Here is a 23417-nt window from a genome sequence, read left to right on the forward strand (position 1 = left end):
AGACTTGGGAGAACGTTCCTGAACATGGAGCTTGCTATGAACCATTTTGGGTTCAACGAGGCTGGATCGTGCGAGGAGCTAGCTCGCAGATCCTTGAAAAATGTGGACGAGATCAAGACCGTCCTACGTCGGAAGGGGGTTCCGAAAAGATGCTTGCTGGGCACGAGGTGGAAGCCGCAGTCGAGGAATGACAGGAGACGGAGGAGCGACGGGGTGGCTGAAACCTGGAAAAATTGGCACCGTGGGGGAACATCATGGGTAATGCCCTTTCTAGGAACCTCGGTTGTGGCCGAGTGCCGGGGTGCATCCCTGACCTCTGGCCAACAAGGCATTGACACTTCACGTGCCTTCAGAGTGCATCGAGCCCTGGCACAATCTACGAAGTGACATCACCGCAATGGCACTTAACGGTGAATGGTCGTGGTGGTGGGTGAGTTCCCGCGTGGCCTGGGTGAAGCCTTGGCTGCGGTGGTTGATTACTGAGTTGCAGAGAGTACCTGGGTGTGAGGTGGGTGAGTATCTGAGTTCTGTGGCTCGGTGGGGTGGGTAGGTGAGTGCCTGGGTTTGAGTGGGATGCGGCAGGTCAGGTGGGCGAGTCGGAGAGTGAGTAGCGCTTGGGTGAGTTGTTGAAGGAAGTGGGGGGTGATTCGGTGGGTGAGCAGGAGTGTTGCTGTTACCACGCTGCGCTATCAAGCCCGATAACCCGAGTTCGATTCCCGCTCACGGTCAAAACCAGTGACGATTATTGGAAAAACCGGACATGGGCCTCCCCTCGACTTGGCCTCAAATGAATACCCGATGTGGTGTGTAAACATCCCCACTCGGGGAGATAAAGGAGGCCGGTTGTGGTACTGGCCACCCACCCCCTCGTGTGCCGTGTCGGCCTTATAGGTGCTACTCGCCAACAGCACTTGCCCCAAAAGGTCTGTTGAGGCTGTACGGGGGAGCTTTGTCTCTGTGATGGGTGGCTGAGTGACAGGCGTGGCAAGAGGACCCTTGCTCCGGACTCCATGGCAACGCAGCCCAGCGTCGTCGTGGGTTTATCACGGCCTGGCGGCGGTGTCTGTGTGGGTGCAGTGGATTTGTGTCGAGGCTGCTGGGCAGATGGGGGTGGTCACACGGTGTGGTGTGGGGGGGGGGGGGTCACACGGTGTGGGCAGGAGGTCACACGGTGTGGGCAGGAGGTCACGGCGTGGTGTGGGCAGGAGGTCACACCACGTGGTGTAGGGGGGGGGTCACACCACGTGGTGTGGGGGGGGGGGTCACACCGCGTGGTGTGGGGGGGGGGGGTCACACGGTGTGGGCAGGAGGTCACACGGCGTGGGCAGGAGGTCACACGGCGTGGGCAGGAGGTCACACGGCGTGGGCAGGAGGTCACACGGCGTGGGCAGGAGGTCACACGGCGGTTTACGATGGGTCTGAGACGCTGGGGTGATTGCAGTGAGAATCCAGCTTGCTCACCTTGTTCGGCATCTCCGTTCAAGGGGTGGTGTTGCCGTCGTTTGAAGCGTGTCCAGCCTGCAGCTGTAGTTGGTGACCTCATTTGTTGACATCAGCAGAATGTCTGCGCCGCACTCAGACACAGGCAGTAAGCCCGAGGAAGGTGTTAATATAACCGCACTTCCCGGAGAATATTCGTAAGTTGCATTCTTCGTTATTGTTAATATTGTTTAAAATATTCCGCTTGTTTATCCTGGCAAGCCTCAGCCAGTGTCAAGACTCTCTTTTGTTTAGGGAGGGTCCTGCCAAGTTTTTTTTCCACGATATGGGATGGGATGATGTAGCTGTGTGTGATCCCAGCTTCGTAACTTCTTGGGTACATTGTTCAGCATTGCTATGTTTTGGCCAGTGCCAATAACAGCGCGTAGTTTTTTAAATCTTTTATAGTAAGTTCACTTGCTTGCTTGCGCGCTTACGACCGTGCAAATCTTTCGGTCGTTTTTTAACCCACTTCCCGTGATCCAATCGAGCTGACATTTTGCACACAGACTCGTTGTGCGTGACAATTAATTTTCGTGAAAAAAAAAATCCAAAATTTTACACCTTTTAGAAAAATGTTTTTATATTTAATTACCAATTGCTTAATGGTGGCAGACAATCATCTGACCCATAGGTGGCAGCCATCTCAAGCCAGAGGACGAGAGGACTCTAGCCGTCCGTTTCAAAGACCAATGTAGGCTGGGTTGTGGCCCATTGAACACGCATATAAAGGATTTATAGTGAAAAACTTTGTTTTTACTGGTTAATTTTATTTTTTTGAGCTGTGTGAAAAAACCGGACAACCCTGGAGGAAACCCATACAGAATGGGGGAAAGAGAGCGCACACACGCACGCGCACGCGCAAGCTCCACGCAGAAACGCGCGCCCGAGTCTGGAGTCGAACCCTGACCCCTGTCGCCGTGGGGCGCGAGTGTTGCCACTGCGCTGCAAGCGTGCCGCCCTGGTGGCAGCAATCTTAAGTCGGCTTAGATGCCGAGGAAGCACGGGGCGACGTTTCGGCCACAACGCAAGCAGCCGTCTTCAGGTGGAGAACAGGTCTGTCAAAGAAACGTCGTGAGAATTATTTTATTGTTTTATTTTTATAGTTATTTCGGTAAAGTCACGTAGGTAAAAAATGAAATCAAAATTATTTCGATTTAATGCTTTCGTGACTGCAGGGATTCATCTTCTTGGTTCTTTCGGTAAAGTCACGTAGAAATAAAATGATAAAAATAAAACATAATAAAATAATTCTCAAGACGTTTCGGCCACAATGCAAGCAGCCGTCTTCAGGTGGAGAACAGGTCTGTCAAAGAAACGTCGTGAGAATTATTTTATTATGTTTTATTTTTATAGTTATTTCGGTAAAGTCACGTAGGTAAAAAATGAAATCAAAATTATTTCGATTTAAAGCTTTCGTGACTGCAGGGATTCATCTTCTTGGTTCTTTCGGTAAAGTCACGTAGAAATAAAATAATAAAAATAAAACATAATAAAATAATTCTCAAGACGTTTCGGCTACAACGCAAGCAGCCGTCTTCAGGTGGAGAAACAGTTCTGTCAAAGAAACGTCGTGAGAATTATTTTATTGTGTTTTATTTTTTATTATTTTATTTCTACGTGACTTTACCGAAAGAACCAAGAAGATGAAGCGGGCGGTGGTTGTTGGTGAGAGCGCGACGAGGCGAGGTTTGCCGGTCTTTCGGGCCCGGCACGGAAACTGTCTGTGCGGCAGCGTTCCCGGCTCGGCACGCCGTGCGGCCGTGAGCTAAGAGGAGCGGCGGGTCCGGGTGGGGGGTGGTCCTTTCAGCCGAGCGCTTGCGAGGTTGCTTGGGAGGGAGGAGAGGGAGCTGGGTAGTCGACCTCCCCCCCGACTTGTGCAATCGCATCGCCGGTTGCTGCTGCTGCTGCTGCTGTCATGCGCGTAACCGTTGTCCGGCTTGGGCGCGACGTTGGACCGTGTCCGGCGGTGTCTTCGCTCAAACGCCGCTACGGTGGCAGGCGCGGGGAAGCCATCTCCACCGTCACCCCCCTCGCCTCCCCGACAGCATGGCGTGCGGTGCAGGGATTGTGACCAGCGGAGAGCAGGGATTGATGGGAAGGGTGGACCTTGCGCCTGCCTGTGTGTGCAGAGGACCTGAGAGATTAAGTGAGTGGTGGTGGTGGTGGTGATGATTTAAAATTGGCTTGTATTGATTACAGCGTGGGCTTGAATGTGTGGATACTGCTGAGCGTGTGTGGGTTGGCACCAATGTGGGGTCGTGCCAGCTGGTCTGCGATGGGTGCCCTGTCTGATGTTCATAAGCACGGGTCTTGTTTGATGGTGGTGGGGTTTGTCTTGTGGAATGGGTGACACGGGCAGCCTACGCACGGCTGCAGGCTGGTATGAGATCACCACGGAGAGATGACGCCACCCTCTCCTCGGGAGTGACGAGGCAAGGATTTTATTTCGCCAGGTTTTCCGATTCAACTCGGTGGTTTCTCACGGCCCAGGCCAATTTTACTTTGCTTATGTGTGGCGAGCGAGCCCTTGGCAGGTGCGGTCGTGAGCAGTCTTGTGTCATTTCAGAGGAGCCCAGGGACCGATTCAGAAGTCTCTCGCCACTGATGTTCGCCGTGGTCGTTAAGCAAAAACCAGGTTTGGCCATAATCTTTGGTTCTTTCGGTAAAGTCACGTAGTTCTAGATTTGAAGCTTTCGTGACTGCAAGGATTCATAATCTTAGGTTTTTTCGGTAAAGTCACGTAGGTAAAAACATTAAAATTAATAAAAGTAAAATAAAATAAAAATCACGACGTTTCGGAGGCAACACAAGCTTCCGTCTTCAGGTGGAACCGTCACAGCCACGACAGCTGTATCAAGTAACAGCTACGACAGCTGTATCAAGTAAATGTTACTTGATACAGCTGTCGTGGCTGTGACGGTTCCACCTGAAGACGGAAGCTTGTGTTGCCTCCGAAACGTCGTGATTTTTATTTTATTTTACTTTTATTAATTTTAATGTTTTTACCTACGTGACTTTACCGAAAAAACCTAAGAATAAAGGTCACGTAGGTATACAATAAATTAAATCACAACGTTTCGACTGCAACACAAGCAATCATCATCACGTGAGAAAACCACAGCAATTTTTTTTTAAGTGCTTTTCCCACCTGATGATGATTGCTTGTGTTGCAGTCGAAACGTGATTTTATTTATTTTATTTGATACCCACGTGACTTCACCGAAAGAACCAAAGAGTATGGATCCCTGCAGTCACGACAAACTTCAAAACCAGGTTCGTGGCGCGGTGCAGCGAGCCCCGTTGAGCTATATTCTCGGTTCTTTCGGTAAAGTCACGTAGAAGGGAAATAATAAAATAATATAAATATAAAACAATAAAATTCTCACGACGTTTCGACTGCAACACAAGCAATCGTCATCAGGTAATCACACCTGATGATGCTTGTGTTGCAGTCGAAATGTCATGAGAATTTTGTGTGATTACCTGATGATGATTGCTTGTGTTGCAGTCGAAACGTCGTGAGAATTTTTATTGTTTTATATTTATATTATTTTATTATTTCCCTTCTACGTGATTTTACCGAAATAACCAAGAATATGAATCCCTGCAGTCACGAAAGCTTTAAATAAAAATTTCCCTGTTGAACTGTGAATCATTTTTTTTTTTAAGGGCCGTACACTTATTCACAATTTTACATACTTTAGCCCCTTAGTATTAGTTAGACTTTGTAATTTTAGTATAGTTAGACTGTATACCACTTATTTCAGTTTTAAGATTCCTACATGTTGAATGTATGCACCTTCCTGCCATAGTAAATTCCTTGTCTGTGCAAACTTTCATTGCGAATAAAACATTTCTGATTCTAACCTCTAATCCACCCACATTTGAGAGGCGGCGTTCATCGAATGTCACCCGCTTTGCGTGAGCTTGCTCCAGGTTCGTGAAGCATCGGCGAACTGGAGGAGGAATCTCCAGAGGGAGGAAAAAATAATTATGGGCGCGGGGAATACGCGCAGGAGGATTTGCGGCGGCTTGCGAGATTTTGAAGGTGGTGCATAAATAGCAAGATACAGTAGGGGGGTAACTCTCCACAGTAATAGCAGCAATCGTGATATGATCATAGAGTACCGCAGTGACGAGATATAAACTACCTCGCCTGGTATACAGGAGGTCGTAGATTCGATCCTGACCTGCTGTTCATTTGGAGTTTGCGGAGTCTCTCTCCCCGTGGTCGTGTGGGTTTCTCTCCGGGTTTTCCCCTCCACATTTAGAATTAACATCACACGTTTAGAGAGTGTTTGGCTGCTATAAATGTCCACACGATGACAAGCCACTTCGTTGCGCTATCATTTGTGGTCAGGTGGCTTCTGAAAAATACCTCTATAGCTCAATGGGCCTTATATAGTAAAATAAAAATAGTTTAGTTTAAAAATAGTTTTTCGATTTAAAGCTTTCGTGACTGCAAGGATTCATCTTCTTGGTTCTTTCGGTAAAGCCACGTAGAAGAGAAATAATAAAATAATGAAAATTAAACATTATTAAATATTTATATTTAAAGCTTTCGTGACTGCAGGGATTCATCTTCTTGGTTCTTTCGGTAAAGTCACGTAGAAGGGAAATAATAAAATAATAAAAATAAACATTATTAAATACTTATATTTAAAGCTTTCGTGACTGCAGGGATTCATCTTCTTGGTTCTTTCGGTAAAGTCACATAGAAGGGTAATAATAAACAAATAAAAATAAAACAACATAATAAAATTAGTATTTAAAAATTAGTATTTTATTATGTTTGATTTTTATTATTTTATTATTTCCCTTCTAAGTGACTTTACCGAAAGAACCAAGAAGATAAAAAATTGTTTGTGCAGCCGTTTGCCGGCCTACTGCTGGGTGGAGAACTCCCCACGCCATATTTGTGATGGGGGGGGAGGGTGGTTTTTGACCATACTTCACAGCTGACCCATACAGATTTGACGAAGTGTGAAAGAGGCCCAGGACCGGTTTTGAACATCGCTCGCCTGCCACCCACATTGGCGGCTGTGGCCTGGAATTGAAGTTGAGGTCGCCCGGTTTTCGGCGTGACGCGCGCTATCATCGGCGGTGTTTGCCGGTGGTTTGTGGCAGCACTTGCACCCAGCAGTCTGCGTGGGTCTGCATGGTGAGGGGGGGGATCTTTGTCCTTTTGTCTGCGTGGGTGCAGGTTGTGCCATCTCGCAGGCGGCGACCGCCTCCGTGTGGGTCACCTCTCTGCGGGTCACTGGTCTGCAAGCGGAGGTACGTTGCTACCCCACCACCACTCACACCTGTCGGTAAGTAATGGGGGGGGGGGAGAGATCCCGTTTTTGACAGCGGCGCCACCATCCGCAGGACTCCTCCGGAATTCTTAACTTCAGCAATCGGCAATCGTCGCACAGCGCCCCGACAGGATGGACAGAGAGTGTAAGTAATGATGTGCCGATTCTCCTGCCGCCATCAATAAATTGTCAAGATTCACGGCCACAATCGGAATCTCCAAAATTACAAAAGCAACATTCAAGTAACAAACGAAGCAAATCGACGTCGCAGCAGCAGCAACAGCAGCAGCAACAACAACAAAAAAACACCAAAGTAAAAATTGCAGTAAAACCAAGAAATCGAATCCGTTTGAAAGGAGATGGCGAAAATTGCCGCAGAGAGGGATCGAATCGTGAACCGAATCGTGACCCAAAGCCGTGAACAATTCTTCGGGGGCACAATCGTTACCAGGCCTACGGCTCGCGAATGTGATGGTAGTGTAATAATCCTTCTTGAGACGGCTTCGGAATCAGTCCTCTTTATTTCCACTCCACAATACACTTTACTCACTCACTCTCCGTTGCTGGCAGACAACGGAGAGAGGACAGACTTCGCACTAAGTCCCCACCGCGCACGTGGCACCCAGAGCCCCCGTCCGCGCGTGACCCTGCTCTTGTCAGTTTCCAGTCTGCTCTCGATCGTTCCTTCTCACTCGCTCTTAATCCCTTCGTCACGTGGTCCCCCCAGCCAATCGTTCATGGACAGCTTCGACCATTCTCGATGGTTCCCTGTCAATCCCGGGACCACGCCCCTCATCCGGCTCCCCATTAGCTGGGGCCCCGAATGGCCAGGCCAATCACTCCTGATGACATGCCGTGATCACGCCTGGGCCATGCTCCCTATCTCAACCCTTATTGGCTACAAGCAGGACCGGCAAGCCAATCCCCACGTGAACCCTCTATGGCTGTTATTACAGTAGAATAAGCAGCGGGGAGAGACATCATTGGCAAGATGTGCCAGTAGGCAACCATGTTAGGGGCTACGGTTAACCATCAGGGATGTCGGTAGGCACTGCAACTGATACGATGTGTCCACGCGCGTGTTGAGATATGTTCGGCAACGGACTTGTTATCAATGTTGTCACTGCGAAGTGCATGTCAGTGTTGTCTAATAAAGACATTGTCAATGAAGGACACGGCTTGCGTGGGTTTTTTTGGGTACCATCGTGGGGCGTGGAGCAGAGGTCGCAACCGGGTACCCGATACCTGTACCCTACCCGATACCCGGCTACCCGTACCCGTTTGCGACCCTGGTGCGGCCGGGTACGGGTAGGCCGTGAGTCACCGGTGAATAACCGTTTGTCACTCATTTCGGGTAGGGTACGGGTAGCGTACAGGTACCCGTACCCGGCTGGGAACGGGTACCCGTTTGCGACCCTGGTGCGGCCGGGTACGGGTATGGGTAAGGAATCGAACCCCGTTTGCGACCTCTGGTGTGGAGAGGCCGTGTGAGTGGTGTTAAGTCACTTTAGATGACCGGTGGTGGCTATGCACGTGGCCTCTAGTCCAGCACTTTGGAGGCAGAGAGGGTTGGTGAATCACACACGGATGTGATAGCTCCCCATGGGTGCTCTGGTGTGGAGAGGCCGTGTGAGTGGTGTTAAGTCACTTTAGATGACCGGTGGTGGCTACGCACGTGGCCTCTAGTCCAGCACTGTGGAGGCAGAGAGGGTTGGTGAATCACACACGGATGTGACAGCTCCCCATGGGTGTCGAGGCGGACGGAAGGTACATCCAAAATGTGGACCCCACCTCTTCTATCTGTATGGGATCGAGTGTTGCCCCCTCGCACACATAGGTTTTCTCACGTTCCGGTTTCCTCCCATACGTATATGCGCTCATTGATTGGCTGAAAACATCTTAGCATATAGAGGGCCGCGGAACTTGGACAATTGTTGGTAGCGCCAGCTCACCGCCTGGCTGCTGCCTTCCCCACTCATCTGTGGGTTCCACCTCATGCCTCTGAGTCGCCCTCTCTCTTCGGAAGTAAGCAAATACCATGCGGCTGTGGTGGCGGCATTGTTACAAGTTGATCTTAACACATCCCTGCGGAGGGAGCTGGTAGGAACGTTGGGTTGCTCGGTCAATGGCCAGGGTCAACGGCGGCGTGGTGTATTCCGCAAATATGGCCGACTGTGAGGGCGGGCACAAGCCGGGGTGAGTAGGTTAAACGTTGAGTTTTATAAGGGCACCACGGGGTGACCAGCCCCTCCCCACCCAGCCCCTCCCCACCCAGCCCATCCCCACCCTCCCCACCCAGCCCCACCCCTCCCACCCCCCATCCAGCCCCACCCAGCCCCTCCCCACCCTCCCCTCCCCACCCAACCCCACCCTCCCCTCCCCCACCCAGCCCCTCCCCACCCTCCCCTCTCCACCCAGCCCCACCTCTCCCATTTTTGGATGCACGACGGACGGACACAATAATCCCCTGTGGGCTGGTGTAACCAGGAGGTTGCTACCAGTATTAGTGTACCTGGCGTGAAGGACAAGGCCTGACATTTCATTGCGCGTCTCGTTGCGTTACAGCAGCGCTCCGACCTGACAGTTGCACAGTGCGCGTAGGAGACGAACTTCCATATTTTTTTTTATTTTTAACACCGATTTCGTTTTCCTTTTGGATTTTGCGGATCGTTCGCGGAATGTCTTAAACATCTTCGTGTCGGCACGCGAACGAAAGTGACCTGACGCCCACAGCTCCACGTGACGCGATTTTTTTGGTGGAAAAAGTGACGCCGCTTCCAATTTTGGGTCGAGCTGATGCAAACAAAATAATCGGATCGTCCAAAATTTCTTAGGTAAACTCTTTTTTTTTCTCTCTTTCGGATTAATACAAAAATCAGGAATACATTCCCAAATGGGGCATCATGGAAAATTGTTGCACCACAGTTGGGCCAAAGGTTCCAATCGCAAGCCAACTTTGTGCTCAACATTGCCTTATTTTACCTGGGGTGGCATCTGCGATATATGCAAGGCCCTCTTCTGCCACAAACAAGACACCATTACATGCAGGTTTTATCATGGGACCTTTGTGCCAGTGTCAATGGTATGAAAAATAAGAATAGGTTTTACCCTTTCTGCCAATAAAACAAGTATTAAGATGTTAAAACACCAAATAGAAACATTTTGCAAGGAAGAAACTCTGCAGTAACCACGCGTACTTGTGGTGAACATGCAAACAAACACGTGGCTCTGATAATAATATAATGGCATTGTCTCTGAAACTGATTGGCCTACAGCAGAGGACAGCCTTGTTCTCTACGGCCTAGCCTCACCAGTGTCAGACCAGAGAAACCAGAGGTGGGACAAAGTCATTGTTATGCAAGTCCAAGTCGAGTCGCAAGTCATCAAATTCATGACTCGAGTCTGACTCGAGTCCAAGTCACATGACTCGAGTCCACATCTCATAGGTGGGACAAAGTCATTGTTATGCAAGTCCAAGTCGAGTCGCAAGTCATCAAATTCATGACTCGAGTCTGACTCGAGTCCAAGTCACATGACTCGAGTCCACATCTCAGAGAGAAACACCACAAGGCGAACACAGCAAAGACTGCACCATCACAGCATTTATAGCTTGAGGTAAGCAGCTATATCATGGGACCTTCTTCTTGGTTCTTTCGGTAAAGTCACGTAGAATGAAAATAATAAAATAATAAAAATAAAACATAATAAAATAATAAAAATAAAACATAATAAAATAATTCTCATGACGTTTCGGCCACAACGCAAGCAGCCGTCCTCAGGTGGAGAACAGGTCTGTCGAGAAGACAGAGTCTGAATGACACACCCCAGGCTTGGAGCGTCTATTTAAGCTGGGATGGAGGGGGGGAAGAGCGCCTTGACAACATAATTTGCCTATCAAGAGTAATTTATATTATTTATGGGAAATGCAGATATGCGATTAGTACTACTTGTGAAATGCGTAGGTTTGGCGGGGGGTTTAAAGTCATATCTGCATTTCCCATAAATATGCTAAATTCCTCTTGATATGCAAATTCTTAAATATAATAATCCCCTGTGGTACTGGTTACACCAGCCCACAGGGGATTATTGTGTCCGTCGTGCAGGGAGGGGCTGGGTGGGGAGGGTGGGGCTGGGTGGGGAGGGGAGGGAGGGGCTGGGTGGGGAGGGTGGGGAGGAGCTGGGTGGGGAGGGGCTGGGTGGGGAGGGTGGGGAGGGGCTGGGTGGAGAGGGTGGGGCTGGGTGGGGGGTGGGAGGGGTGGGGCTGGTTGGGGAGGTGCTGGTCACCCCGTGGTGCCCTTATAAAACTCAACGTTTAACCTACTCACGCCAGCTTGTGCCCGCCCTCACAGTCGGCCATATTTGCGGAATACACCACGCCACCGTTGACCCTGGCCATTGACCGAGCAACCCAACGTTCCTACCAGCTCCCTCCGCAGGACAATGTGTTATTAATAGATCAAGAGTGGGATGGTGTGCTTTTGGGAAAATGGAAATGATAATTTGCCCTTGAAAGGCAAATTTTCACCGGTGTGATGTACTAGTAACGAATTGCAATGTTTTGTTTACCGGACAAGCAACACTGATTGGCTGTGTCTGGTGGTAGCGGGTTCAACGACACATTTATATTTACGCGATCATCTAAAAAAAAAACCTCGTGGATAATATTTGTCGCGAAAGCCTCCAATGTTGTTAAGGGGCCGTCCATAAATGACGTCACGCACCTGGGGGGGTGGGGTCAGACATTTGTGACGATGTGTGACGAGGGGGGGGGGGGGAGAAATGTGACGTCACATCAAAATGCGCAACTTTAAATAAATATAGGCAACACGTTCTACTTAATTAAATAGACTTTTTAATAAATGTTTTTCCTACAACATCAGAGTGCAGCGCCACATTAAATACGCACTACAATGACAATAGTTTAAAGCGATTTGAAGCATGTTTTATTTTTTGGGGGGGAGGGGGGGCAGAGCTTTGTGACGTCATATTTGAGGGGGGGGTCTGAATTTTTGTGACGTCATATTTGAGGGGGGGGTCTTACTTTTTGTGACGTCATATTTGAGGGGGTGGGGGGTCTGACTTTTTGTGACGTCGTGTGACAAAGGGGGGGGGGGGGTCAAAAATCGTCCAAAATCGCGTGACGTCATTTATGGACGGCCCCTTACACTGAGAGACTGACGGATAACGATGATGGGACGGGCAGTCGATTACAAATATGATGTTGATTTTCATCCAGCAGTGGATGGACCACGATGATACAAGTGCAGTATAGAGAGAGAGAGAAAGACACGTGCATGCTAGGGAGTTTCACTGAATGACAGAGAAGAACTCGTAGATTCAGGGAACTCAACCTGGATACATCACGTCGGGTTAAGGAGGCTTGGGCTAGACACATCTTCTCAGCTGTCAACCCATAAGGTTGAGCCGTATTCTTGTACAGGGACATTGAGTTTACTGGTCCATTTTTTTTGGTCTGTTTGTTTGTTTCTCCATTGTGATGGTACTTTGTCGGATGAACCTTGAGATGTATCAGGGCATATTTAGTGACTCCCTTGCCTCTTACTCGATTTTACACGCCTATCGTTTTGGGATTTAAATATATCGTTTGTTCGTGTTGCTGACCCGCCCCACCTTCATGGAACAATCTGTGAAAAATAACCTCATATCTCGTTGGATTTATACTGGTAGGAACCTCCTGGTTACACCAGCCCACAGGGGATTATTGTGTCCGTCCGTCGTGCAGGGAGGGGCTGGGTGGGGGGTGGGAGGGGTGGGGGGTGGGAGGGGTGGGGCTGGGTGGGGTGGGGTGGGGCTGGTCACCCCGTGGTGCCCTTATAAAACTCAACGTTTAGCCTACTCACGCCGGCTTGTGCCCGCCCTCACAGTCGGCCATATTTGCGGAATACACCACGCCACCGTTGACCCTGCAGGCCATTGACCGAGCAACCCAACGTTCCTACCAGCTCCCTCCGCAGGAATGTGTTCATTTGTACACCCCCCCCCCCAACCCTACGCAACATGGCTGTCCCGGTAGCATCCGGTCGGCTCCCAACCCTACGCAAGATGGCCGCCCCAGTGGCATCCGGTTCGCACCCCTCAACAAAGCCTCCGTAAGATGGCCGCACCGATGGTATATGCCCCCCCCCCACCGCCCTACGTAAGATGGCCACGCTGACATCCGTTCCCACCCGAACCCTACGTAAGATGGCCGCCCTGGTGGAAATGAGTTCCCCCCCCACCCCCCAACTATATGTAAGATGGCCGTCCTGGTTGCCCCCCCCCCCCCGCACAACCTTGCGTAAGATGGCCGCCCCGGTGGCATCAGGTCTCCCACATCCATACGTAAGATGGCCGTCCTGGTTGCACCCCCCCTCACCAACCTTGCGTAAGATGCCCGCCCCGGTCCCCAACCCTACGTAAGATGGCCGCCCCGGTCCCCAACCCTACGTAACCTGCCCCCCCCCCCCCTCTTAACCCTACGTAAGATGGCCGCACCAGTGACCCTCCTCCCCAACCCTACGTAAGATGGCCGCACCAGTGACACACACCCCCTCAACCCTACGTAAGATGGCCGGTCACCGTGGTAACGCGCGGGGCCGTTCCCGTCCCAGTGTGGCCGTCCCCATCACCGACCCCTTCGCGCGCTTGGGGCCGAGCGGACGACGAGATGCCGTACGCCAACCAGCCCACGGTGAAGATCTCGGAGCTCACCGACGAGAACGTCAAGTTCATCGTGGAGGACACGGACCTCGCGTAAGCGGCGGGGAAGGAGGAGGGCGAGGAGGAGGCGCGCGGTGCGGCGTGAGACTAGGCCCCAAGTCCCACGGCCTACGTCGCTAGCGCTCGTGTGGTACTAACACTAGCGTGGTACTAACACTATCACTAGTGTGGTACTAACACTAGCGTGGTACTAACACTAGCACCAGTGTGGTACTAACACTAGCGTGGTACTAACACTATCACTTGTGTGGTACTAACACTAGCGTGGTACTAACACTAGCACCAGTGTGGTACTAACACTAGCGTGGTACTAACACTAGCGTGGTACTAACACTAGCGTGTACTAACACTATCACTAGCGTGGTACTAACACTAGCGTGTACTAACACTAGCGTGTATTAGCACTAGCACTAGTGTGGTACTAACACTAACACTAGCGTGGACTTACACTAGCGTGGACTATCACTGGCGTGTACTAACACGCTAGTGTGTACTACCACTAGTGTGTGTATTATAATTGGCGCTTGTCTGTATTAACACTAGCGCCCTTGTGGACTAACATTCACGCAGGCGTCCGTGTGCGTGTATACACGCTAGCACGAGTGTGAGTGTTAGTACGCGCCTGTGCACACAAGCGCTAGTGTTAGTACCAACTCGTGCAAGCCTGCACTCGCATGTAAGATAACGCTTACTAAACACTAGTGTACGCTCACATGAGCAGTAGCGTGTTTTAATACCATAGGTGTACTAACACTTGCGCGTAACATTAACCCATACAATAGCGTGCACTAACATTAGCAAGCACTAACACCATGGCGTACGCTATCCTGTACACTGGCACTTGTGTGCACAATAATGCACTCTAGCTCCATAGCGTACTAACATTATACCACAGGCGCGATCATGCACTAACACTATAGCGTAGCCTGCGTCTGGACTCACCTCTTGACTAACTAGCGCTAACAATAGCGTGGACACTTAACGCTAATCGTAGCGCCATCGTCTACACTAACGCCAACCTCAACACGAGTGGCGTATGCCTGGAGCCAGTGCAGCCAACCAGAACCACACACACACACGCCAACGCATCCCAACCCAACTTTAATAATAATAATAATATTCTTTGGTTCTTTCGGTAAAGTCACGTAGATAGAACAAATAATGATAATAGAAATAAAAACCACGACGTTTCGATCGCAACACAGGAAAAGGGGGTTAGCCTCTAAAGGCAAACTGTTTATAATAATGAGAATAGTTTTTCCCCTTTTTTCTGGCAACAAAACAGGTGTTAAGATCTTCTTGGTTCTTTCGGTAAAGTCACGTAGAATGAAAATAATAAAATAATACAAATAAAACATAATAAAAAATTCTCACGACATTTCGGCCACAACGCAAGCAGCTGTCCTCAGGTGAAGACCAGGTCTGTCGGGGAGACAGACCTGGTGCGTTGTGGCCGAAACGTCGTGATAATTATTTGATTATGTTTAATTTTTATTATTTTATTTCCATTCTACGTGACTTTACCGAAAGAACCAAGAAGATGAATCCCTGCAGTCACGAGAAAGCTTTAAATCGATATTTAGGTGTTAAGATGTTAAAACACCAAACTGAAACTAAACACAAAAAGCAGTTCTAAAGAATTAGTTTGCAATGCAGATGATTTAAAAGTGCGTAGCTCCAGTGGCTTCCTCATATCAGAAGCGAGAACGTTCCAGACGGCCGCAGAAGCGCATCTGAAAGCGCTGCGATGCGGTGACCGTCTTTGTTCGATGTCTAGCCAAAAGCCGCTGCGAGGATGACCGGAGTTTGCGTGATGGTCTATGCTTCTTGGCGAGATCAGCGAGGTATCGTGGTTCATTTGTGGCAAGAGCACTTTGTGTGTAATGAGCGTTCCGCCAATTCTGTACCTCCAGCGTCGCCAATTCCCTCCGCCGGACGTTCCACGCCGAGGTCCCCACCCTCGGTGAGTGAGCCAACTCGCAACCCCCCCACGTCCCTTGCGCTTTAGCACACGGGAGCACACGGGAGCACACGAAGCGGTCGCACAATCGCTCGATCGCTCTTCCGCGTGACGTGTGCCGCTGTGTGTGTGTGTGTTCTTGTTGCAGCGATCGACTGGGTTCAGATCGACGCCAACTCCTCGGTCCTGCACGATGAGTTCATCGCTCACCGTGTCGGTGCGTGACCCCCCCACGCCCTTGAACCGCACCTGCCTGGACCGGCTATGGTCACTGCCGCTGTTTGGCTGCACCCTCCCTTCTCTGCTGCCCCGACTCCTCGCTCTGTTCTTGACCACTGCTCCCTCTTTTCTCCGCTCTCCGTTGCCCCTTTCTCCTGATTTCTTCCTGCCTCTTCCAGTCACGCGCCGCTGCCCTCACGATGCCCGACGCCGTAAATTCAACACGACCGCCGCGTGCGGGAATGACGGTTCCGTCGTGCGAGACTCTTACCGTGTCGCGTTAACCCCCGTGTCCTCGCCTATCCCCCCGCAGGGCTCATCCCTCTCACCAGCGACGAGATCGTGGACAAGATGCAGTACTCTCGGGTAGGTGCCTGTGGCAGAGAGGCTGTGTGACAGGGCGGGGAGTGGGGCGTCACGGTGGTGAGATGTTCACTACCTCGCCTGCTATACAGGAGGTTACGTGTTCGATCCTGACCCTGATGCCTGTTGTATATTTGGAGTTTTCCTGTCCTCCCCATGGTCGTGTGGATTTTTCTCTGGGTCCTCCGGTTTTCCTCTCCACTTTCAGAATCAAAATGCGTTGACAGTTTTTTGGTTGCTATAAATGTCCACGTGATGAGCCACTTTTGCTGAGCTATCATTCGTGGCCAGGTCGCTTCTGAAACAAAGCTACACATAGCTCAGTGGGCCTTACCTGGTAAAAGAAAAAATATACTCTTAGTTCTTTCGGTAAAGTCACGTAGGTAAAAAATGAAATAAAAATTAATAAAAATAAAACAATAAAAATCACGACGTTTCGGAGGCAACACAAGCTTCCGTCTTCAGGTGAAACCGTCAGATATTTGCTGTGACGGTTTCACCTGAAGACGGAAGCTTGTGTTGCCTCCGAAACGTCGTGATTTTTATTGTTTTATTTTTATTAATTTTAATTTCATTTTTTACCTACGTGACTTTACCGAAAGAACTAAGAGTATGAATCCTTGCAGTCACGAAAGCTTCAAATCTAAAAAAAAAGAAAAAATAATTTATGGGTTTGTGGATTCGTGGGAGATGCTTTGGGCGGTCTATCCCGCTCATCTCATGGCGGGTTTTCAAGTTGCCGGGTTTGTAGCTCAACGTGCTAACCACACTTGTAATCAATGAATCGATATATCCGGTAAGTAGTCATCAGTTCTAAGGAACGTTTCAATACGGTACGTATGTATCGTGAATTCATTTTAGTCCGTGCATCGTGACGTGCATCGATCGATATCTTTGCCCGCACCTCCATGAAACCGCGCTGCGCTCGTTGCAGACGCATCAAATCGTCATGGCGCTATCGTTCTCGTAGCGCAGGGCGATCATCACGGAGGACTTTGCCGAGTTTTTCCCAGACACAGTAGTTTCACAGTCGGAGACGATCTTGCTGCTGTGTGTAATCCCAAGTTAGTCATTGGCAGTGTCATTTGGCAAACTTGAACCATGTCGCAGGCACACGATGGCTTACTCGTTTCAAATGACGTTAGGAGATCTTCAACATCCACAATGAAGCAGACGGTGCACAGCACTATATGGTTAATACACCTGCAGTAATAACCAGGGCTGCCTGCCAAATTCGAACCACGAACAAGCTGCGAACCCTCTCCCGCTGGGCAACGTCACCACCTCCGCACATGTCTCATCCTTGTCCTCTTCACTCTATAACTCCCTCTTGTGTGCATGTGTGTGCGTGCGTGCGTGCACTCGTGTGTGCGTGTATGTGCGTGTGTGTGCATGCACTCGTGTGTGCGTGTATGTGCGTGTGTGTGCGTGCGAGCAGGACTGCACTTGCGATGAGTTCTGCGCCGAGTGCTCGGTGGAGCTGAACCTGGAGGTGAAGTGCTCGGAGGACCAGACGCGGCACGTGACCTCACGTGACCTCATCTCAACCAACCCCCGCGTCGTCCCCGTACGTGCGCCGCGCTCGCACGCGCACTCACGCACTCATGCACTCACGCACACACATGTGCGCACACGCACGCACAAAACAACGATCCCAGTCTAGCCCCAGTGACCATGTTTTTACACACCGCACCAGGTTCTCGTTTTTGAGGCTGAGTCGAGCTAGGGGAGGGCCAGAACCGGTTCAGATAATCGTCACCGGTGTTGGCCGTGAGCGGGAATCGAACTCGGGTCGCCGCGTTCGTAGCACAGCGCAGTAACCGCGACACTATTGCTCCACGCACACACACACACACACGCACATCGCACCGCACTTCCTGCGCACGTGATGCTCGGAGTGGCAATCCCTCTCTAGTGGCGCAGCTGACGAGCAATGTGCAGGCGGTGCAACTGCACTGGGGGCCCACGGGCCGAGGGGCCCAGCTGCTGAGGTGGGGGGGGGAGGGCATGCACAGGGGAACAACAATGGGCTGGGAGGGTGTGGGCATCCCGCACCTAAGATTAGTACGGTTGGCTACGTACTGGTGCGAAAGAAGTCACAAGTTCAAGGCGCATTTAATTCCTCGTACCAGGGCCCACGGCTCTTGCCAAACACGCGACGCCACTCTTCTTCTCACTGGTGATTTCTTGCATATCTTGGTCCTAACCCACAACTGTTAGATTATAAAAGTGTACTTTCCTAACCTTGGTCATGACAAAACTCAAACTCAAACCCTAGTAGCTGCCCGGTAGGTCACCGCTGACAATGGTGTCCTGGATCGGTCGTCCAGGACGGCGACACGGCCTCGCGGTCGCTCGCTCGCCGCTTGGTTCACGGTTCAAATCCATCGGGCGGCCCTGATTAATACCGCGGCGGGGAGCGTATTGACCGTAAACATTCAGCACGAGTAGGCCATTGCGTGGCGGCGTCGCGGCTCCAAGTTTCACACGTGATAAAAATTACGTCGCAAATTACTCCGTTGGAACGTACACCGCAACCACCGCCTGCTAATGCAAAAAAAAAACCAACTTGGCAGGAACCTCGCCTACTTCAGCAGTTTCTTCTTGCTGTAGTTGTCTCACCTGATGACGATCGCTTGTGTTGCGATCGGAACGTCGTGATCTATTATTTTTCTAGCCACGTGACTTTACCGAAAGAACCAAAGAGTACGGATTCCTGCAGTCACGAAAGCTTAAAATCAAGATTGGCAGGAACCTCCTCATGTTTTTGTAGGTTTGCGTGCGCACCGCGTGTTCACGTGTTGTGCCTGTGTTCATGCCGCCTCCAGGTGACGTCACGCAGCAGGGAGGACGACCCCAACGATTACGGCGAACAGGACGGTGAGGCAGCGCCGCGTCCGGCTGTTGTCGTGCATGCTGCGTACGATGCGGTGTGTTGTGAAGAGCGGTGGCGCGGTGGTTAACTCGCCGAGCCATGAACTCGGCACCCTCCGAGTTCAACTCCCGCTCACGGCCAACACCAGTGACGAATATCTGAACCGGTCCCGGGCCCTCCCTCCTAGGTCAACTCGGCCTCAATTGAGTTACCCGGGTGCGATGGATAAACGTCGCCACTGGCCGGGCGAGATGCTGGCCACCCACCCACCGCCAATGCCGGTTTTCGTTCGGCGTTCGCTCGCAGCGCTTGCCCCAAAAAGTTTTGAGGCCACGACGGGGGAACGGATTCTTCGTCGTCTTTGGCTACGTCGCGTGCACGCGGTGCGACCGCCGGGTGTCGATCGCGTGCATCGCGTGCGCCGCCACGTGTGTGAACGTCGGCGCGTGTCGCGTGCGCGCAGACATCCTGATCGTGAAGCTGCGCAAGGGCCAGGAGCTGAAGCTACGGGCTCACGCCAAAAAGGGCTTCGGCAAGGAGCACGCCAAGTGGAACCCCACGGCGGGGGTCGCCTTCGAGTACGACCCCGACAACGCCCTGCGCCACACCATCTTCCCCAAGCCCGAGGAATGGTATGGTCCCCAGTAGGGCCTGTGAGTTAGAATGACCGTCCGAAACACATTCCCTGTTAGTATAGAATTATAATGGGGAAAGCCGTTGCGCTTTACGAGATTTCGTTGTACGCGCGTTATAGAACGCATCCCTTTTGTAAATCGCGGGATACCTGTCAGAGGTCGCAAACGGGTTTTGATTCCTTACCCGTACCCGTACCCGGCCGCATCAGGGTCGCAATCGGGTACCCGTACCCTACCCGATACCCGGCTACCTGTACCCGGCCGGGTATCGGGCTGGGTACAGGTACGAGTACCCGATTGCGACCTCTGCGATGAAGCCATGTTGCAGGCGCGGGTGGGTTGATTCAAGGAACTTGAATTGTGAGAAGAGACAAGACGTTGGGAAATGAGTGACAAACGGTGACTCACCAGTGACTCACGGCCTACCCGTACCCGGCCGCACCAGGGTCGCAAACGGGTAGCCGGGTATCGGGTAGGGTACGGGTATCGGGTACCCGATTGCGACCTCTGATACCGGTACAACGGTTTTGGTGTCTCTTATGTTGTTCTCTGTGGCTCGTGTTGTGTTCACCTCCGTACCCTGTGTTGTGTGTGTGTGAGCTGTGTCTCCGTAGTTTCTCTCGTTTTACAGTAAAACCTTGGATTGCGAGCATAATTCGTTCCAAAAACGTGTTTGTAATCCAAAGCACTCGTATATCAAAGCACTCGTAAATCAGTTGTGATCACGTGACGCTCGGCAGACAGCGTATACACGTACTACTCGTATTGCAAGACCTCGCTCGTTTATCAAATTAATATTGATTTTAAATTTTTGCTCGTCTTGAAAAACACTCGCAGAACAAGTTACTCGCAATCCAAGGTTTTACTGTATATATCATGTTCACGTGAATCGCAATGTTCAGTGTTTTGAGATGCAGTTTTGACGGGTGTGTAAAATATAATAATAATTATTATTTTGCCTGCAGTGGCTGAGAATACTGTTCGGATTTGTATCGCGTCTAAACATGGCTACGTCCAGACTATGCGTAGAGAGGGCACACGCGCACTCGTACGGAGCTCGGGGAAAGAGGCGCTGGTTTTTATTTGTAACTTTTTTGATGAATTATTCTCCGCCGTTCCGTGACGCCATCCCGTCTTCCTCCCCTCGGTGCCGCCCAGGCCCAAGAGCGAGTACTCCGAGCTCGAAGAGGATGAGATTCAGGCGCCCTTTGACCCCAACGGAGTCCCCAACCGGTGAGATGGACGCATTGTGTGGGTCTGCGTTTGTGTGTCTTCTGTGTGTGCGTGGACATGCATTTGAATCTGTGGCTGTGTGTGTGGCGAGCGAAAGTGTAGTGGTTAGCACGTTGCACTATGAACCCGGAGATCCACGTTCGATTCCTGCTCACAGCCAACACCAGTGATGATTATCTGAACCGGTCCTGGGCCTCCTCTAGGTCGACTCGGCCTCAAATGAGTACCTGGTGCGGAGTGTAAACATCGCCGTGTGCGCGTGTGTGTATGTGTGTGCGCGTGTGAACGTGTGTGTGTATGCGTGTGTATGTGTGTATGTGTGTACGTGTGTGCGCGTGTGAACGTGTGTGTGCGCGTGTGTGTATGTGTGTATGTGTGTGCGCGTGTGAACGTGTGTGTGGATGCGTGTGTGTATGTGTGTGCGTGTGAACGTGTGTGTGTGTGTGCGCGTGTGAACGTGTGTGTGTGTGCGCGTGTGAACGTGTGTGTGTGTGCGCGTGTGTGTATGTGTGTGCATGTGTGCGCGTGTGTGCGTGTGAACGTGTATGTGTGTGCGTGTGTGCGCGTGTGTGCGTGTGAACGTGTATGTGTGCGCGTTTGTGTGTATGTGTTTGTGTGTGCGCGCGTAGCTTCTACTTTAACGTGGAGACGTCCGGGGCGCTGCGCCCCGAGAACGTGGTCCTCATGGCGCTCGGCATCCTCAAGAAGAAGCTGAGCGACCTCCAGACGCAGCTGAGCCACGAGATACAGACGGACGTCCTCACCATCAACTAAACGGAACGCCACAACGACCACCACCACAACCTCCCCAACCACCACCACAACCACCACCACCACCACCACATCCACCACCACCTCCAGCGCCACATCCAGGTTCTAATCGACACGATCTGGTCGCTCCCCCAAGTCGTGCTTCGTCATGGATGTGTCGGCCGCAGCGGCGGGCGGCCGGGTGGAGCCGCGGGTGCCGCTGAGCGTTCGCGCAGCTGTTAGCTCCTGTGTGAGATAGATTGGGTAGGGGGGGGGGGCTGCGTTTGTGTTGCCTGAGAGAGAGAGAGAGACACGGGCAGTGTTCTCCTGATTGGCCGTGATCGCCAACTGCAGACGAAGACAAATACGTGGGGGGGGGGGGGGGGGGTCCTTTGCCTTGTGCTGGAGGTCGACTTAATGTTAGAGATCGGGCCAGTGGCGAGTTGGCTCGTGGTTATGGGCACAGGGCTCGTGTTAGAGGTAGCGCTAGTTCGGGTTCGGGACAGAACTCGTGTTTGGCAAGTTGGGATTGATTGGCTAATAATTTGCTGTGCTCACAAACCGCCCCCCCCCCCCCCCCAGTTATAACTCATAGCCTCTGTCGGCACTGTCCAGCCCATAGTTTGTGGTGTTTGGCGCCCCTGGGAGATACGTCCCTGGGGCGCTGCCTCCGATCTTCTCGTCGATGCGTTTGTTTGCCGTTTTCAATAAACATTTCCGAATTTGCTAAGCACGCGAATAAGCAGCGACTCTTTGAATTAACAAAAAATATCCGCTTGACTGTTGTGACCAACGTCGCTCGCACGTGCAGAGGGTGGGTGGGGGGTGTGTGGGGAAGTGCCGGCCTCTCCCGTGCGGTAGAGGTCGCCTTGAAAGGATCTCAGAAGTAGCTGTGACATCCACTTCAGTGGGCTGTTTGTGCTGCCGTGCGATGTTTCAGAATGGATGAGTCTCTTGACGTGACGCCAAAAGCGATACCACTGGGGGGAAAAGACAATTTAGGACCCCCCCGCCCTACCCCACTCCTTGCCGTAGGAATGTGGAATGGCCACCGCTGGCTTTGCAGGGCTGTAAACGAGAGATGGAGGCGAGCGGGGGAGACTACTGACTGCACTGCGAATGGGTTGTGTTTAGCGAGGAGTGGTCTCATTCTCGCACTCCATGGAATTGTAGCCGGGCGGCGGTGGTGGCTTGCTGCTACACCCTGGCTGCCCGTGACCCAGCGCTGTGAAGGCAGCAGCAGCGAGGGGGTTGGTGGATCACCGCACAACACGTGAACCTCCCCTGCCCGTGGGTGTCGAGGTGGTGCCATAACAGGTCCCTGTGGGGTGGGCTGGTAGGAACGAATAACTAAAGAATATAAACATGAGTGTAAAGGTTTTTGTAGGGTCCTGCCAAGTGTTTGCAGTAGGGGGCGATGTTGCTACACCTAATCGGACGATACGAAGGGAGAGTTTGAGGCCTAGTTCTAGGCTTTAGGCCTAGCTGTAGGCTTTAGGGCGCTGTGAGTTAATTTTTAATTTAAATGTTTTAATTAAAAGCTATCTCAGGGAATTATAAGGGAATGTTACACTTGTTTAGCCAGGAAAGCGTCACTGAGTCTAAAGGTTTTTGTAGGGTCCTGCCAAGTGTTTGCAGTAGGGGGCGATGTTGCTACTCGGACGGACGGACGGACGATATAATCTATTGTAGGCTGGTTCACTTCGTTCCTACCAGTATAAGCCTGGCTTGTCGGTCAGAAGAAAGTGGACTTAATCACCCATCCAGTTTCCATCTGTATGGGGATTGTGTGTTGCTGCCTCGTACGCGTGGAGCCTTCCCGGGCGAAATTTGAAATTGTGGATTTATTAAACGACACGGAAACGTAAACAGTTGTGAATGTT

At 51.3% G+C, this 23417-nt stretch overlaps 1 protein-coding gene across 1 annotated transcript; it reads left to right on the top strand.

The window, feature by feature from the left end:
* Window positions 1–13357: 13357 nt before the first annotated feature.
* POLR2C (RNA polymerase II subunit C) lies at window positions 13358–23403 on the top strand. Its single transcript, XM_078882113.1, has 9 exons — window positions 13358–13532; window positions 15413–15462; window positions 15608–15676; window positions 15992–16044; window positions 17480–17608; window positions 18870–18921; window positions 19380–19548; window positions 20710–20784; window positions 21414–23403. Exons 1-9 carry the CDS (start codon window positions 13447–13449, stop codon window positions 21556–21558), a joined length of 828 nt encoding a protein of 275 aa, XP_078738239.1. The 5' UTR covers window positions 13358–13446; the 3' UTR covers window positions 21559–23403.
* The last annotated feature ends 14 nt before the right edge of the window (window positions 23404–23417 follow it).

The sequence above is a fragment of the Lampetra fluviatilis genome, chromosome 63 (assembly GCF_964198595.1).
Source record: "Lampetra fluviatilis chromosome 63, kcLamFluv1.1, whole genome shotgun sequence".
Classification (NCBI taxonomy): domain Eukaryota; kingdom Metazoa; phylum Chordata; class Hyperoartia; order Petromyzontiformes; family Petromyzontidae; genus Lampetra; species Lampetra fluviatilis.

Bases quoted from the DNA above. Each gene is read 5' to 3' on its own strand.
- POLR2C (XM_078882113.1), top strand. From the start codon at position 13,447: ATGCCGTACGCCAACCAGCCCACGGTGAAGATCTCGGAGCTCACCGAC. The intron at 15,677-15,991 runs GTGCGTGACCCC...ATCCCCCCGCAG, and splicing joins GTTCATCGCTCACCGTGTCG to GGCTCATCCCTCTCACCAGC. The intron at 20,785-21,413 runs GTGAGATGGACG...GTGCGCGCGTAG, and splicing joins CCCAACGGAGTCCCCAACCG to CTTCTACTTTAACGTGGAGA.